The 13514-nt window shown below is 37.1% G+C and overlaps 1 protein-coding gene across 1 annotated transcript; it reads left to right on the top strand.

Moving 5' to 3' along the window:
* The first annotated feature begins 766 nt into the window (after positions 1-766).
* Positions 767-6145, top strand: LOC120081641 (ubiquitin carboxyl-terminal hydrolase 24). Its single transcript, XM_039036687.1, has 7 exons — positions 767-1205; positions 1763-2428; positions 2565-2743; positions 3607-3854; positions 4454-4599; positions 5208-5384; positions 5745-6145. Exons 1-7 carry the CDS (start codon positions 1191-1193, stop codon positions 5931-5933), a joined length of 1620 nt encoding a protein of 539 aa, XP_038892615.1. The 5' UTR covers positions 767-1190; the 3' UTR covers positions 5934-6145.
* Positions 6146-13514: the final 7369 nt, after the last annotated feature.

The following is a 13514-nucleotide window of genomic DNA, read 5'->3' as shown; positions in this document are numbered from 1 at the left end:
TGAAATATTAAGGGGTGTTTGGGATGTGAACTATACGAACATTATAATAACCACTCATTGCTACAATAAATATTATTTTGTAGTATCAAATTAGCTTTAGTGAACACTATTTCAAAATCCATATTTGTTATATTATTTACTATTTGCTATTGTTTTTAGTATTTTATATATATATATATATATATATATATTTGTTATAACATTTACTATTTCAAATAATTTACACCTTAAACACATATTATTATAGTTCAAACTACAAACTATTATAAACCCAATTATAATAATATTAACACTATAATAACCAACTATTTATCTCAAACACCCCGTTTGAAACTCGATGTTTTTGAGAATTTTAAATTAATCTATCGTTTGTTATTCTAAGAAATATAATCGACTAGGTTTCAATTCCAATTGTTTTAAAAAACTAATATGGTTGAAATATATTGAATTTAAAGTTAAATTACTTTTAACCTTATCATATAATTATTTTTAATTAACTAATCGTAATTAAAGTCTATGTTAATAAATATTTTAATTTTGTTTTCTTTTCGAATTTCCATTAAAGCAAAAAATTTTATTTACATAATTTTAGATCCTTCAGGTTTCAAACACAATAAAAAAATTTAAAATAATTTCTTGTACTTGGTTGATTCCAAACAAAGGGTAAAATAGGGAAAAAAAAAAGGAAAATTAAGTAAATAACTCCATAAAAGAATTACTATAAATATCTGTGAACTAAACCGTAAACAAGTTTATAATTTGTTAATGGAAATAAATTATCGGCCCATCCGAAGCTAGGGCTTCCAATTTCCAAATATAATTCAAAGCCCTACACGGATTGGGGAACGCAATTTTCTGTTCTTCTTCTTCTTCTTCTTCTTCATCTTCATCTCGTTGGAGCGTAGTCGATGCTCTGTGGTGTGGTTCTGGTCGGCGAGGAGGGCCATAGAGAGGGTTCCATTGTCAAACGCTCTCTCTCTTCTCCCACTGCTCTGTTTCTTCTCCTTTCATGTCTTCAGTCGGTGGTTTGCCTTTATCTGCTCCTCATCCTTCAGGGTCTTCTAAAACCCTAGCCATTCACTCCGGTTCTTCCCCTATATGCCTCCTTCCTTTTCTCCTTCTTTATTGTCAAAACCCCTGTTTTGATCTCAGGCTTTTTTCCTTGCACTTCCAATCCACCACTTTCAGACATGAGCGATTCTAAGGTGCCCCTTTTCTTTTATTTCATTTACTTTTATTGGGTTTCTAAGTTTTGCTTCGTTGTTTAGAGTTTATGGTTTTATTTGATAACAAGCATGCAACTGCAACTACAACGGCAACTGCAAGTATTCCATCAAGTTTACTCCTTTGGCTCATTGTTATTTATGAAAAAAAAAGAAGAATGTTTCATATGGGTGTACATCTACACTTTCAGTGGTGCATCGAGAATGTTTCATAGACCCACGTAAATACATGGCTGAATTATGCATTGTACAGTCGAGAGTAAAAACTATGTTGATTTTAGGAAGCATCTAAAGCGATGCATGGTTTAACACGTTGATATATGTAAACTTTCTTCGAGTTTAGATGGGTTTTTACTGTCTTTTGTTCTTATTTTCTCAATTGATTATTTGACGTTAGTTTCGTTTTTGGTTCTGTTACATGGCATTTAGTAGCTAAGACCGAAAAAATAGATTTAAATAATGTCATTGTATTTGTTAATGGTTTCTGCATTGATTTGTTTGAGACCTTTGGACTTATGGACTTCTCTGTTTCCTATTAGGTTCTATTATTCGGGTCTTTCACTGAAGACGAAACCAATTCATGGATGCCACCCAAGTCCAATGTTAATACTGGAAAGCTGGTCAACAATGTAAACGTGCAATTTGGTTCTCTGAATTTTACAGAAGGAAAATCATTGGGCAGTTCTGCTGACAGTGAACTGAAAGGACCTTCTGGTTCATTAACAGGATCCATTACTTTTGGGTCCACTGATTTAGCTAAGGATGATACTGAACTGGAAACTGTCCAAAGAAGAAAGAGTCATTCTCCCCGAGAATCAGGAGTGCCAAAGGAGAATGGAAGCAATTACAATTTCAATCAAAGCTTCCCTTGCACTAATGGGGTGACAACAATGAAAGTAGACGACAACGGCGCTTCGTCATTATGTGTATCAAATGGTCATAACAATTCTTTAAATCAGTTTTCAAGACTGATAACAGAAGATAGCAAGGAAAACGGTAGTATTGATCATTTGCAAGAAAATGTTCTCAAAGAGAATTTCAGGAGGGCATCCAATGTCTCTGTTACCTCCTCCACTAAGCTCCTACCTCGAGGTTTAATAAATCCAGGGAACTTATGCTTTCTGAACTCAACTCTGCAGGCTCTTTTATCCTGTCCTCCTTTTGTTGATCTTTTGAGAAACTTAAGGAATCGTGAAATCCCCAAGGTCCATGCCCTTCCTATTATAATATTACAGTGATATAAAGAAAACAAGAAGCAAATAGATTTCAAGTCATATGATTAATGACTGTTGTTTCTGTAAATATATGGCAAACTCTTGATTTTTGATATTTATTTTTCAGGCTGGTTATTCCACGCTAACTGCATTTGTAGAGTTCATATCTGCCTTTGAAGTACCTAGTTCAACTGTTCTGAATAAGGATGTGGCTGCTTTTGGGAAGCCTTTTAGCCCTCTTATGTTTGATGGTGTTCTTAAAAATTTTAGTCCAGATCTACCCAGCAGTATCTTGGGCCGTCCAAGGTTTGTGGATTTTTTTGCTAATATCTTTTCATTTCAAGGCTGGACTCTTATCCGTTGTTGTGTGGATTTTTTAATGTTAAATTCACAGTCAAGCTGAATGTAACCATTGATATAGTGGTGTCTTTTCTTTTTTGGTATTGTTCATCATAGACGTAATATTATTCAAAATTGTAAAAATTGTAGAATTATCTGCACCTTGTGCAGATATTTCATTCTTCTGATCTTTATCTCATGTGAGTTATGATTATCTTGTGATTTATTTTGTTGACTTCCTTTCACATGAGGTTCATATTAAGTTTCTAAATAGTTGATATTTGACAGTTTGATATTGAAGTTTATTGGTCAGATTTTTTAGTGGATGTCTAAAGGTTTATATTACTAGTAATTTTTATTTTTGAAATGCATAACCCACTGTAATTATCTGAATTTACGTGTTTTTTTGTACTTTAATTTCAATGCTGTGAAGGGGTTAAATATAATTTTGAAGTCCAAGTTCACAATACATAGAACTTGTACAAGAATTTTTCAGTATGGCAAAAAGTTTTTTTTTTTTATTTTTAAAATCTGTTAATGGTTCTAGCGTTCAGTTATACTTTGTCATAAGTTTAAGAAAAGAAAGATATATTGAAAAAAGTTGCATAGCCATTCTATATTTGTGCAGCCTTTTTGATGATTTTTTTTACAGTGATTCATTTCTATTTTTCATTTTAAAGGGAAGTTTTTACTGGAAGTTCAATAAGAAATGAGACCTTCATTGCTCGACCTGATGCCTATCAGAATTTTAGATTCAATTATCACCTCTAAAATGCTCTTTATGCTTGAAATGAATAAATTTTAAATTCCTGTCGTAACTGCTTATCCAGGCAGGAAGATGCACAAGAATTTTTAAGTTTTGTCATGGATCAGATGCATGCTGAATTGCTGAAGCTTGATGGAATGTCTTCAAGTACCAATGGGGGTAAATCCTTTGTAGTTGCTTCTGCAGAAGATGATGAATGGGAGACAGTTGGGCGGAAGAACAAAACTGCAGTAATGAGAACACAGAGTTTTGTTCCGTCAGAGTTGAGTGAAATCTTTGGGGGGCAACTGGAAAGCACGGTGAAAGCAAAAGGTAGTATATGCTTTACCATATACAGGCATAGAAGTCATGGATTCTTGGTCTGGTTTTGTTTTGCTTTTGCTTTTTACTGCAAATGGAATATTGTTGCAGATAATTGTCATTTAGAATTTAGTTAGTGTCTTTTGGAATTATTGTGCTTCTTACCAATTAATTTGTTATGTTTGGAATTTTTGGCAGCTACTTAACTTTCAAACTACCGTGGTTTGGCTCTCTCTCTGTATGATCCATGTGTGCAATTTCCCCTTCGATTAATGTACATTGTATTTAAGTCATCATAAATATAGGGTCTTCCACGCTTTTTTAACACTTGTTTGGTTACATTGAATATTTTCCATTTGCTTGGTTTGTTTGCTTGAGATGGCTCAAGTCTTCGTTTTTATAGTTCTGAAGAAATCGAAAGAGTTTTTAGTTTAAAGAAGATGATTTTCATTTGGGGCCTTAATCACTCTGGTTGCTTTAGGGATGGCTATCTAGTTTCCATCCACATGGATTATTATCTGCAGAAGCTGGATGTTTTATTGCTGAAATATTAACATATTTTTTCTTGGTATCATCATCTCTGATCCAGTTTATGATATGAAATTGATCAGGAAATAAAGCCTCCGCTACTGTCCAGCCCTTTCTTTCACTGCACCTTGATATTTACCCTGAAGCTGTTCGTACTATTGAGGATGCTCTACGTTTGTTTTCTGCACCAGAAACTCTTGAAGGGTACCGACCATCAGCTGCTGGGAAGGTATACTCTTATCTTGTATATATCTACAGAACCCTCTTTCTTTGATCTACCACATGAATGTTTTTCCATTCATTTCCATTCATTATTTTATTTACGCTGCCCCTTGCATTTATGACTCTGGCCCAACCGAGATTTAGGATATTTCTTCTGCAGGAAGACCTATTTACTCCATTCTATCACCTTTTAGATTGAAAATTTGGTTCCAAATTAGAAATTGGGTTTGTGAAGTATTGATTTAGTTGAGTATGGACAAATTTTTTTTATTTGCACAGTTTTAGAAACTTGTCACGCAATAATCTGAGGTGTTCTTCTTTATTAATATTAATGGAATGGATATTTTTTTCAAATTGGTTTGGTAAAATGTGATTGGTTAAGATTAATTATAGGTTGCAGGTAGTTGGCAGACATAGGATTATTGTTGAAATTTATTTTTCTTCATGGACTATATTTTTGTTATTGGAAGGCTGAAGTTCTGTATTAAAAAATGACAGAACTGGAACTCCGTTGTATCCAAGTTCTGATGGGTGCCATATTATAAGCACAAACACTCTTCACTAGGCATACTTCTAGTTTCATATGTTTCTAAAACTGAGATATATTTTCTTCAGGCTGGTGTTGTTGCTGCTAGCAAATCTGTGAAGATACAGAAACAGTCAAAGATAATGATTTTACACCTGAAGCGTTTTGGCTATGGAAGCCATGGAAGTACCAAGTTGAATAAGCCTGTGCATTTCTCACTTGAGCTGGTTTTAAACCGCGATCTTCTTGTCTCATCATCCATAGAGGTACTTATAATCCACCATCTCTTACGTTATGGTCTTTTACATTTGCCGGTTGAGATTGTTTGCTTCTGGCATTCTAGTTTCTTTGCTGTATTGTGGGGTATTTGATATGACAGAATAATAGACTTTTTAGAGGGGTCGAGAAATCAGAGAGTAGTGAGGTAATGCTTTTCTGTGTGCGTCGTTCCCTTCGCCTTCTTATAATTATGGTCTTAATCTTGTTCTCTTGGATTCGAGTCTTTTATAGCTTTGGTTGGACTCCCATTTTTCTGAGACTTGTATTCTTTTTTATTCTTATATTGTAAGCTCAACTATAAATTAGAAAGATTGTTTGCTGATTGTTTCTTTCTGCAATTCTTTCAGGGTAGGAAATATGAACTTGTGGCTACCATAACCCATCATGGAAGAGAGTCCTCAAAGGGACATTACACTGCAGATGTTAGATACCATGACAACCAATGGCTTCGATTTGACGATGCATCTGTCACTGCAATTGGGAAGAATAACGTCTTACATGACAGGGCTTATGTTCTCTTCTACAAACGAGTTTAATGACTTTGGACGCTGAATCTCCTTTCTGAATCTGCTTGTGAGGAGACTTGAGTTGGTGATTAATATATAGATGATCTGCTTTTTACTAGAATGTTGGCTTGAACTCATTATCTATTCTTTGTACGATCTGGTTCTGTAGTTATATTTTTAACTTTATAAGCTTTGTAATACACGTTTGGTTATTGCAAAAAAAATGTTTTTCCCCCTCAAAATTTTGAAGGAATAGATTAAACACTAAATCCCTCGCCTCTCAGTCTCACGCAAACTGAACCCTAGCCGCCACTGCCGCTCAACTGTCAGCTGCCTCCATAGCGTGTCTGTAGGCCATTGCTGCTTGCGCATAGTCGTGTGCGGTTCTCTCTGGTTCTCTCTCTCCAGTTTCTGCTAAGCACCGCCCCATGTGTTGCCTGCAACCAGTCGCCGTCGATGTGCACTGTCTTTAGTCTTTGTCACAGCCATGTCCTTGTTGAAAGCCACTGTCCTCTTAACGGATTTCGCCGTTGCTGTTGGATTCGTGTAGTGGACAAAATCCAGAAGGCTGAGTTCTGGGAAGTTGGATTGGAAGCTTTGAAGGAGTTAGAGCTGTTGTCCACCAAGGGTGTTGAGCATTTTGACTTTTGGTTGGGTTATTATTTGAAGTGTGGAAGTAATTTGGGGTCAAACTACAAGTTGGTAGTGTTCGACCTCAAGGTTTCTCAAAGTAAAAAAGGGAGATTAAATTATCTGGATTGGATTTCGAGGTAAAGGAAAGAATGTATTAGGAGTATGATGAGGAGGTTTGTTGACGGTGTCATGAGCAATGCTTCCACTTAGATTCAAGTTCTTGAGAAGATCTGAATTTTATTAGAGAACAATCAAATTAAGTTGTAAGTGGGTGGGACTGTCAACACTTGTGGTTCCCTCGGTTTGGTTTTTTGGTAAACTTTGATGCATACCCTATGAATGTGTGAGCTTCTCTCGCCATCGGTGAAAAATGTGAAAGAGAGGATGTTGTTGACGAGAGAGATGCAACTGCAAGAAATCTCTCAACTAAAATAGAGAACAAGCTTTTCATATGCGAGTTTGATAGAAAAAAGGTCGAGTTGTCTGTCTAATGAATCACACTGGGACAAAACATTTACAATCACTGGAGAGAAAGCTTACGTTTGGTTGACTGACTCTTTAGAGGAAGTGCCGCAAGCCCTCAAGCTCCAAAAGTTCTTCAAGAACCCTTTTGCAATAGAGATCTTATTTGGATTAAAAAGAACAACCAATAAAAGAGGAAGCTTTTTGGAGATAACAAAAGTGCTGAACTCGAGGAAAAAAAGCAACCTTGTTATTCCATTTGGAGTAGACTTTAAAGGATGAGGTTGCTTCAGAAACTTGCTATTTGACTTTTTGATCGGAGCTAAGAATACAAGAGTCTCCCAAGAGTGTAAGCAAGGTGATCGTTTGTTTGCCGAAGTGACCAAAGGTCTGATCCCATCGTTGCACCACCCATCTCTCGGCTGTTTGCTTTCTACAATCGTGAACAACAATCACAAAAGTGTTGACAAAAAGGAGGTCAAACACATTTGCTGGGAAGACACTCGGGTAGTCACCAAACGTGATTTCCACAACGTTGGAGCAAAGTGCTGGATGTCCTTCAAATGCAGACATAACACTTCTTTATCATTAATCATTTTCATCCCGATAAAGCCCTCCTCAAATGCCCTAACCTAGATATGGTGAAGCTTCTTACAATGAACAAAAGATGGGCTATTTATGGGCCACTAATGCTTACAATGGAGAGATGGGATGTGGAAAAGCATGGCAGAATATGAGTAGTGCCTTCTTGAGGATGGATCAAGCTAAAAAATTTCCCCTTGCATTTATGGAACAAAAAGGGTGTTTAAGGTGGTTCGTGACATGTTTGTTGGTTTCATTGACTTTGCTGATGGGAATTCAAGTCTCACTGAATGCTTGGAAGTTTCCATCAAAGTTAGAGGAAATCACTGTAGTTTCATCCCGACTGAAATTGAGCTGATAAATGGATTCGAAACTTTTCTTGTGCAGGTGGTAACTTTTTAGGATGCCAACCTTCTCATCAATAGAGTCCCTGGAATCCATGGCTCATTCTCATTGAAGCAAGTTGAATGATTCTACAAGGGACCTGAAGGTCCGAACTCGAACCTAATTGACATCTGGCGCGGAAAGTTCTGAGGTGCGTTCGACAGTCAATGTGACAATGGTTGATCAGGTCTGTTGTATGGTGAAACTATAGTGTCTAAAAAGCCATAATTTTGTACAAGATGAAACATAATCATATGGTAAAGGGGATTGTTCAAATTTGGCGCCTAAAGACTTAAAAGTGGGCCTGGGCCTTGGTGCAACCCTAGTTGATATTAAAAGGAAAAAGAAGGCCTATATCCTAACGAATGACTTAAGGCCTATAAAATTATAACACCAAAGGATATCATGATTCGTGAGAATGCCAACCCCTTGTTGTCTGATAAGAGTAGAAAGGTGACCCATTTTTTCGAACCCGATAAATCTAAAAGCTAAAATCCTAAAGCCCCAAAGCCCAAAGGAATCAAGCTTGTTGAAAAGAATGAAGTCCATACCTTTTTTAGAAAATGAGTCATCTGTTCAACGAGCGAAGGGGAGGTTTCTTCTCCAAAACTTCAGAATTCCAATGGCACCAACTATGACTTTGAACACTCATTAGAAATCATGCTGTCAAGCCCTGGAAGTTTGATATCAGAAAATCCATTTGCCTCTATTGAAGAGGACAAGTCGGATACCCCTACAGATCTCTAGAATGTTTTTCATGATGAGCATGATATGGGAATCGAGATCGGGGAGCAACAATCAATCAAGGTCTGTGATACTTCTCATCTTCAGATTACTCGCAAGTGAAATAGAGCTTGAGCCTATAGCCTTCTCTTAGAACTCGATTCCATTGAATAAGGAATTAGTTGAGACTTTGTTAAAACATAATATCTGCATTCGCGCCATTACGTGGAAGGGAAAGACGCAAAGGAAGGGTGGGGCCTTAAATAAAAAGCTTACTAGAGAAGTGAAAGCTTTAATTAGTAGCTGGGAGAAGGAAGCTTTAGCAGCTAAAATTGGTACCTTATAGGGCTTCGATGTTTGTCCATATTAATTCTATCTTGGAATGTAAGAGGTCTGAATGCTCGCCCCTTGGTGAAATACAATTCGGCATGGTTATTCTTCCAGAGTCCAAAATTAGTGATGTCGATAGAAAGATGGTGAAATTTGTTTGGAGCAATCGTCACATTGGCTAGGTGGGTTTAGATGCAGTTTGCTCCTCGAGAGGAATCTTAATCATGGGAAGGAGGAATTTGTTTCGGTGGTTGACTCTATTCAAGGTTAGTTCTCTCTCCCAATTCTTTTTAGAACTAATGTTAACTTTTATGTGTTGGGGTTGATGCCCTAAAGTCTTATGTCCTGTAGTTTGTAAACATATTATATGAACACTTGTGTTGTATAATATATGATATTTACTTCACATCTTGATTTTTCTCAGTTGTATATTTTATTTGCTTTACTACAAACCAATAAACATAAAATCCTTGGTTATTTGTATGTAACTTAAGCATGTATGTGGTGACATACAAGTGGATCATGTCTTAAGTGATGACCAAAATGGTCTGTAGTATATGAATATAGGAGGGAAACCTTATCCTGGTAACGCTACGGATGCGGCCCACTTTTTGGAATGGTCACAAGTGTTGTGACTTGTCACAGAGTCTGATCCTGATCATTCGTGTAGGGGACATGCGAGCGGGGGCATCCTATACAAAGAGTTTGTATAAGACCTGACCACGAAGTGTTAATGTCTCATTATATAACACCATTCATGACATAGACTTCACTTCACTAGGATGACCATAGGTAACATGACCTCAATCTTGAGTGAGTTGGGAACTCTTGCCATTAAGGGAGGTCCTTTGATTTGTATGGGTGCAAATGGCCAGGTCACCGTTTCAAACCTACCATTTTGGAGATTTGTCTAATTTGGGAGTTGGGAACTCAGCTACACAAGATGGAATTTACTCCTTCCCCGAAGCAGGGGCAAGTAGTTAAATAGCTCTCTTAAGGGCTGAGAGGTGTACACACATAGTTGGACTATGTTGTATTGTTCATTAGAGGAATCAGTGGTACTTAAGGAGTGAAGTGTAACTATAGGGGCAAAATGGTAAATTGGCCCAATTGTACTTACGAGCATATGTGAAGGGTCATCGTACTCATGATTGGTTATATCCGATGGACACAGAAATATATTTGTGGTAAGAAGAGTTCAGCTGTTGGTTTTTAGTGGAATACCTGGCAGTTAACGGATGATGGATCTCGTGGCTAAAGAGTTTAGTCAGCTATTCACGTACCGTTGGAGCTTCGAGCCACAGGTCCATAAGGTCTCCTAGGTAGCTTGGATAAAGTCGAGAATAAGTTTTTGGGTCAGTTTGAAATGTTCAAATTGACAAGAGGGAGTTCGATTATATATGATATAATTGAACTGGTTAATTATATATGATATAATTGACTAAATATATGAGATACATTATTTTGGAGGAAATTAGATATAAATATGATTTATATCAAGTGGAGGAGAAATTACTATAGTAGATACGTGATATCAAACTATAGGATAAGAATATAATATGATTATATTCATTTATTAATTAAATTGGTTAATTATGAGATAATTGGCCGAAATATTCTCCTCAATCGTGCGTTAGTGGGAGAAGCCGTATTCGGTTATTGTAACCGAAGAATAAAATGAAAATTTGTTTCATTTGGCAAAGTGTTCGAAAAATTCCCGCAATCGGTGTGAAAAAGTATTGGTTGCCTAGCTGAGAGCCTATATGATAGAGCCTTATCGTCTAAACGATCACACACCTGCGTCTAAACGATCACACACCCGCATCTAAACGATCGTATGCCTTTCTCTAAACGATTGCTTAGCTTTCCTAAACGATCGCATAACGTGCCACATTTTCTAAACGATTGTTTACCTATTACTAGACGATCGCTTAGTAAAACCTACATGTCGTGTAACTTTATCTAAATGATAAGCACTCCGCTATACGATAGCTTTCTCTCCCACTTGCTTATCGCCTACACGATCATCCTGTTCCTCCGACCTCTACCAAATTCACCAAAGACCACACTTTGGATTCTCACTCTGAGAATACCGAGGGCTTTAAATGGTGGTGTCGTCCTCGCTTCTGCTTGCTTGTGCTTGTTCGTGTTGCTGTCGTTCGTGTAGACGATTGTGTTGTCGTAGCCGATTGATTTTCTAGGCAATACAGCTCGTAAAGGTTCTTCTGCTGCGTTGAGTTCAAGATTGAAGAGAGTTTTCAACTGGTATGTGAACTCAATTCCTTGTAGTATATTTATCAAAGCATGCTGTTAATTAGTGTTAATTTGCATAACTATATGTTAGAATGTATGTGTTATATTTCAGTCACAATGAAATCGGAAAGATCCGAACACGCTCATGGATGTTCTTCGTTAAGAGTTCCTTCATTATGGCTAGATCATAAGCATCTATGTTCCTTCTTCCTAAAGAAATAGAGACGAGTTATGGCAGGAGTTATCAGATTTCTATGGGCTTTGCAATAACTTCTGATGTCTTAGAGGAGACTTTAATGTGATAAGATGGTTATATGAAAAGAGCTCTAGAGGTCATTCTACTAGAAGTATGAATATGTTTAACAACCTGATTGAGGAGATGGAGTTAGTGGATATTCCCCTCTAAAATGGTTCTTTCTCTTGGTCAAGATCGGGAATTAGACCAGCGGTCTCCAAGATTGACCGTTTTCTCCTCTCGAAACCATGGGTTGATTTCTTTAGAGAAGTCAAAGCTGATAGGCTCCTGTGCATGACGTCTGACCACTTCTCTACCTTACTGTCTTTAGGTGCGTAGTCTTGGGGCCCAACTCCTTTCAAACTTGAGAATGTTTGGCTTGATCATCACGCGTTTCTTTCAAACCTTAAAAATTGGTAGGGCGTTTTTTAGTGTTGAAGGTTGGTCCATTTATGATTTTATGGAAAAGCTAAAAATTTTGAAGGGTACTTTAAAAGACTGGAATAAAGAGGTTTTTGGCAATATATTCTCTCAAAAGAAAATTATTCTTGAGAAGATCAGCTCAATTGACTCTTTAGAGGAGGGTGGCTTCCTTAGTGAAGATGCACTCAGAGAAATTGATGAATGTAAAGGTGCTCTTCTTGAGTTAATAATCAAAGAACAAAAACTATGGGCGTAGAAAAGCAAAATTCAGTGGCTCAAGGAGGGGAAGGAAAACTCTAGCTTTTTCCATAGATAGATTTCTACTCGCAAAAGTAAGAATATTATTTCGATTCTAAAAAGTAATAGTGGGCGGGTGCTCACGAATACTGATGACATTGTAGCTGAAATTCTTGCTTTCTACTCTAATTTCTACGTTAAAAAAATCCCTCAACCTTTAACTTTTGATGGCCCTGTTTGGAAAACTCTCAACATTCAAAACTCTTTATCCTTGGAACTTGGAAGCTCTGTTCGCCGAAAAAGAGAATCGAAAGACTATTTTTTATTTGGGAATTCTTAAGTCTCTAGACCTGAACAGTATGATAGGAAAATTTTATAAAAAATCCTGGAACATTTTGAAATTCGACTTAGTAAGGGTGTTCCAAGATCTTTTTTAAAAATGGTATTGTTAACAAACATTGTAATGAAATTTATATTTGTCTTATTCCAAGGAAGAAAAAGGCCTCTCGAGTAAATGACTTCAGACCAGTTAGTTTGGTTACCTCCCTCTATAAGATCATTTCTAAGTTGCTTACTACAAGACTTAAGAAAGTGCTCCTCTCCATTGTGTATGAGACTCAAACGACCTTTGTTGGGGGGGGGGGGGGATAGATTCTCGATGCTATTCTGATAGCTTCAGAGTCCTTAGAGGAGTGGCAAGTGACTAGGAATAAAGGCGCCCTTTTGAAACTTGATCTCGAGAAGGCTTATGATAAAGTTGATTGGACTTTCCTCAACATGATTCTAAAACTCAAAGGGTTTGGTAGGACATGGATGAGGTGGATTTGGGGCAGTCTTTCTACGACCAACTTTTCTATTTTGTTAATGGAAGACCTCATGATAAATTCTAGTTAAAAGAGGCTTGTGTCAGGGAGACCTTCTTGCTCATTTTATTTTCACGGTTGTGGGGGATGCGTTGAGCTGTCTTATTTAGTACTGTATTGAAAAGAGGTGTACAAAGGTTTTTCTTTTAGAAACATGAATGTTGAGTTAATGTAGTAGACGATACTCTTCTCTTTTGCTCGTGGGAAGATGAAAACCTTGAGATGGGGTGGATCGTTGTTAACTTGTTTCTGTTGGGCTCGGGGCTGTCCCTTAATATTGCTAAAACTTCCTTAGTCGAAATTAACCTTGATAGGGAGGAGGTGATTCATTATGCTATTAACTTCGGTTGTAGAGTTGAGATTCTCCCTTTCAACTATTTGAGCTTCCCTATTAGTGGGATTCACAGTGTGAAGGAAGCTTGGAGAAATCTAGGAGTGTTTTAAGTCGAAAGTGGATAAGTGGAGAGGAATCTCTCTCTCGAAAGG

This window comes from Benincasa hispida, chromosome 7 (assembly GCF_009727055.1).
Source record: "Benincasa hispida cultivar B227 chromosome 7, ASM972705v1, whole genome shotgun sequence".
Taxonomy (NCBI): Eukaryota; Viridiplantae; Streptophyta; class Magnoliopsida; order Cucurbitales; family Cucurbitaceae; genus Benincasa; species Benincasa hispida.
This window is presented reverse-complemented; position numbering and strand designations above follow the sequence as displayed.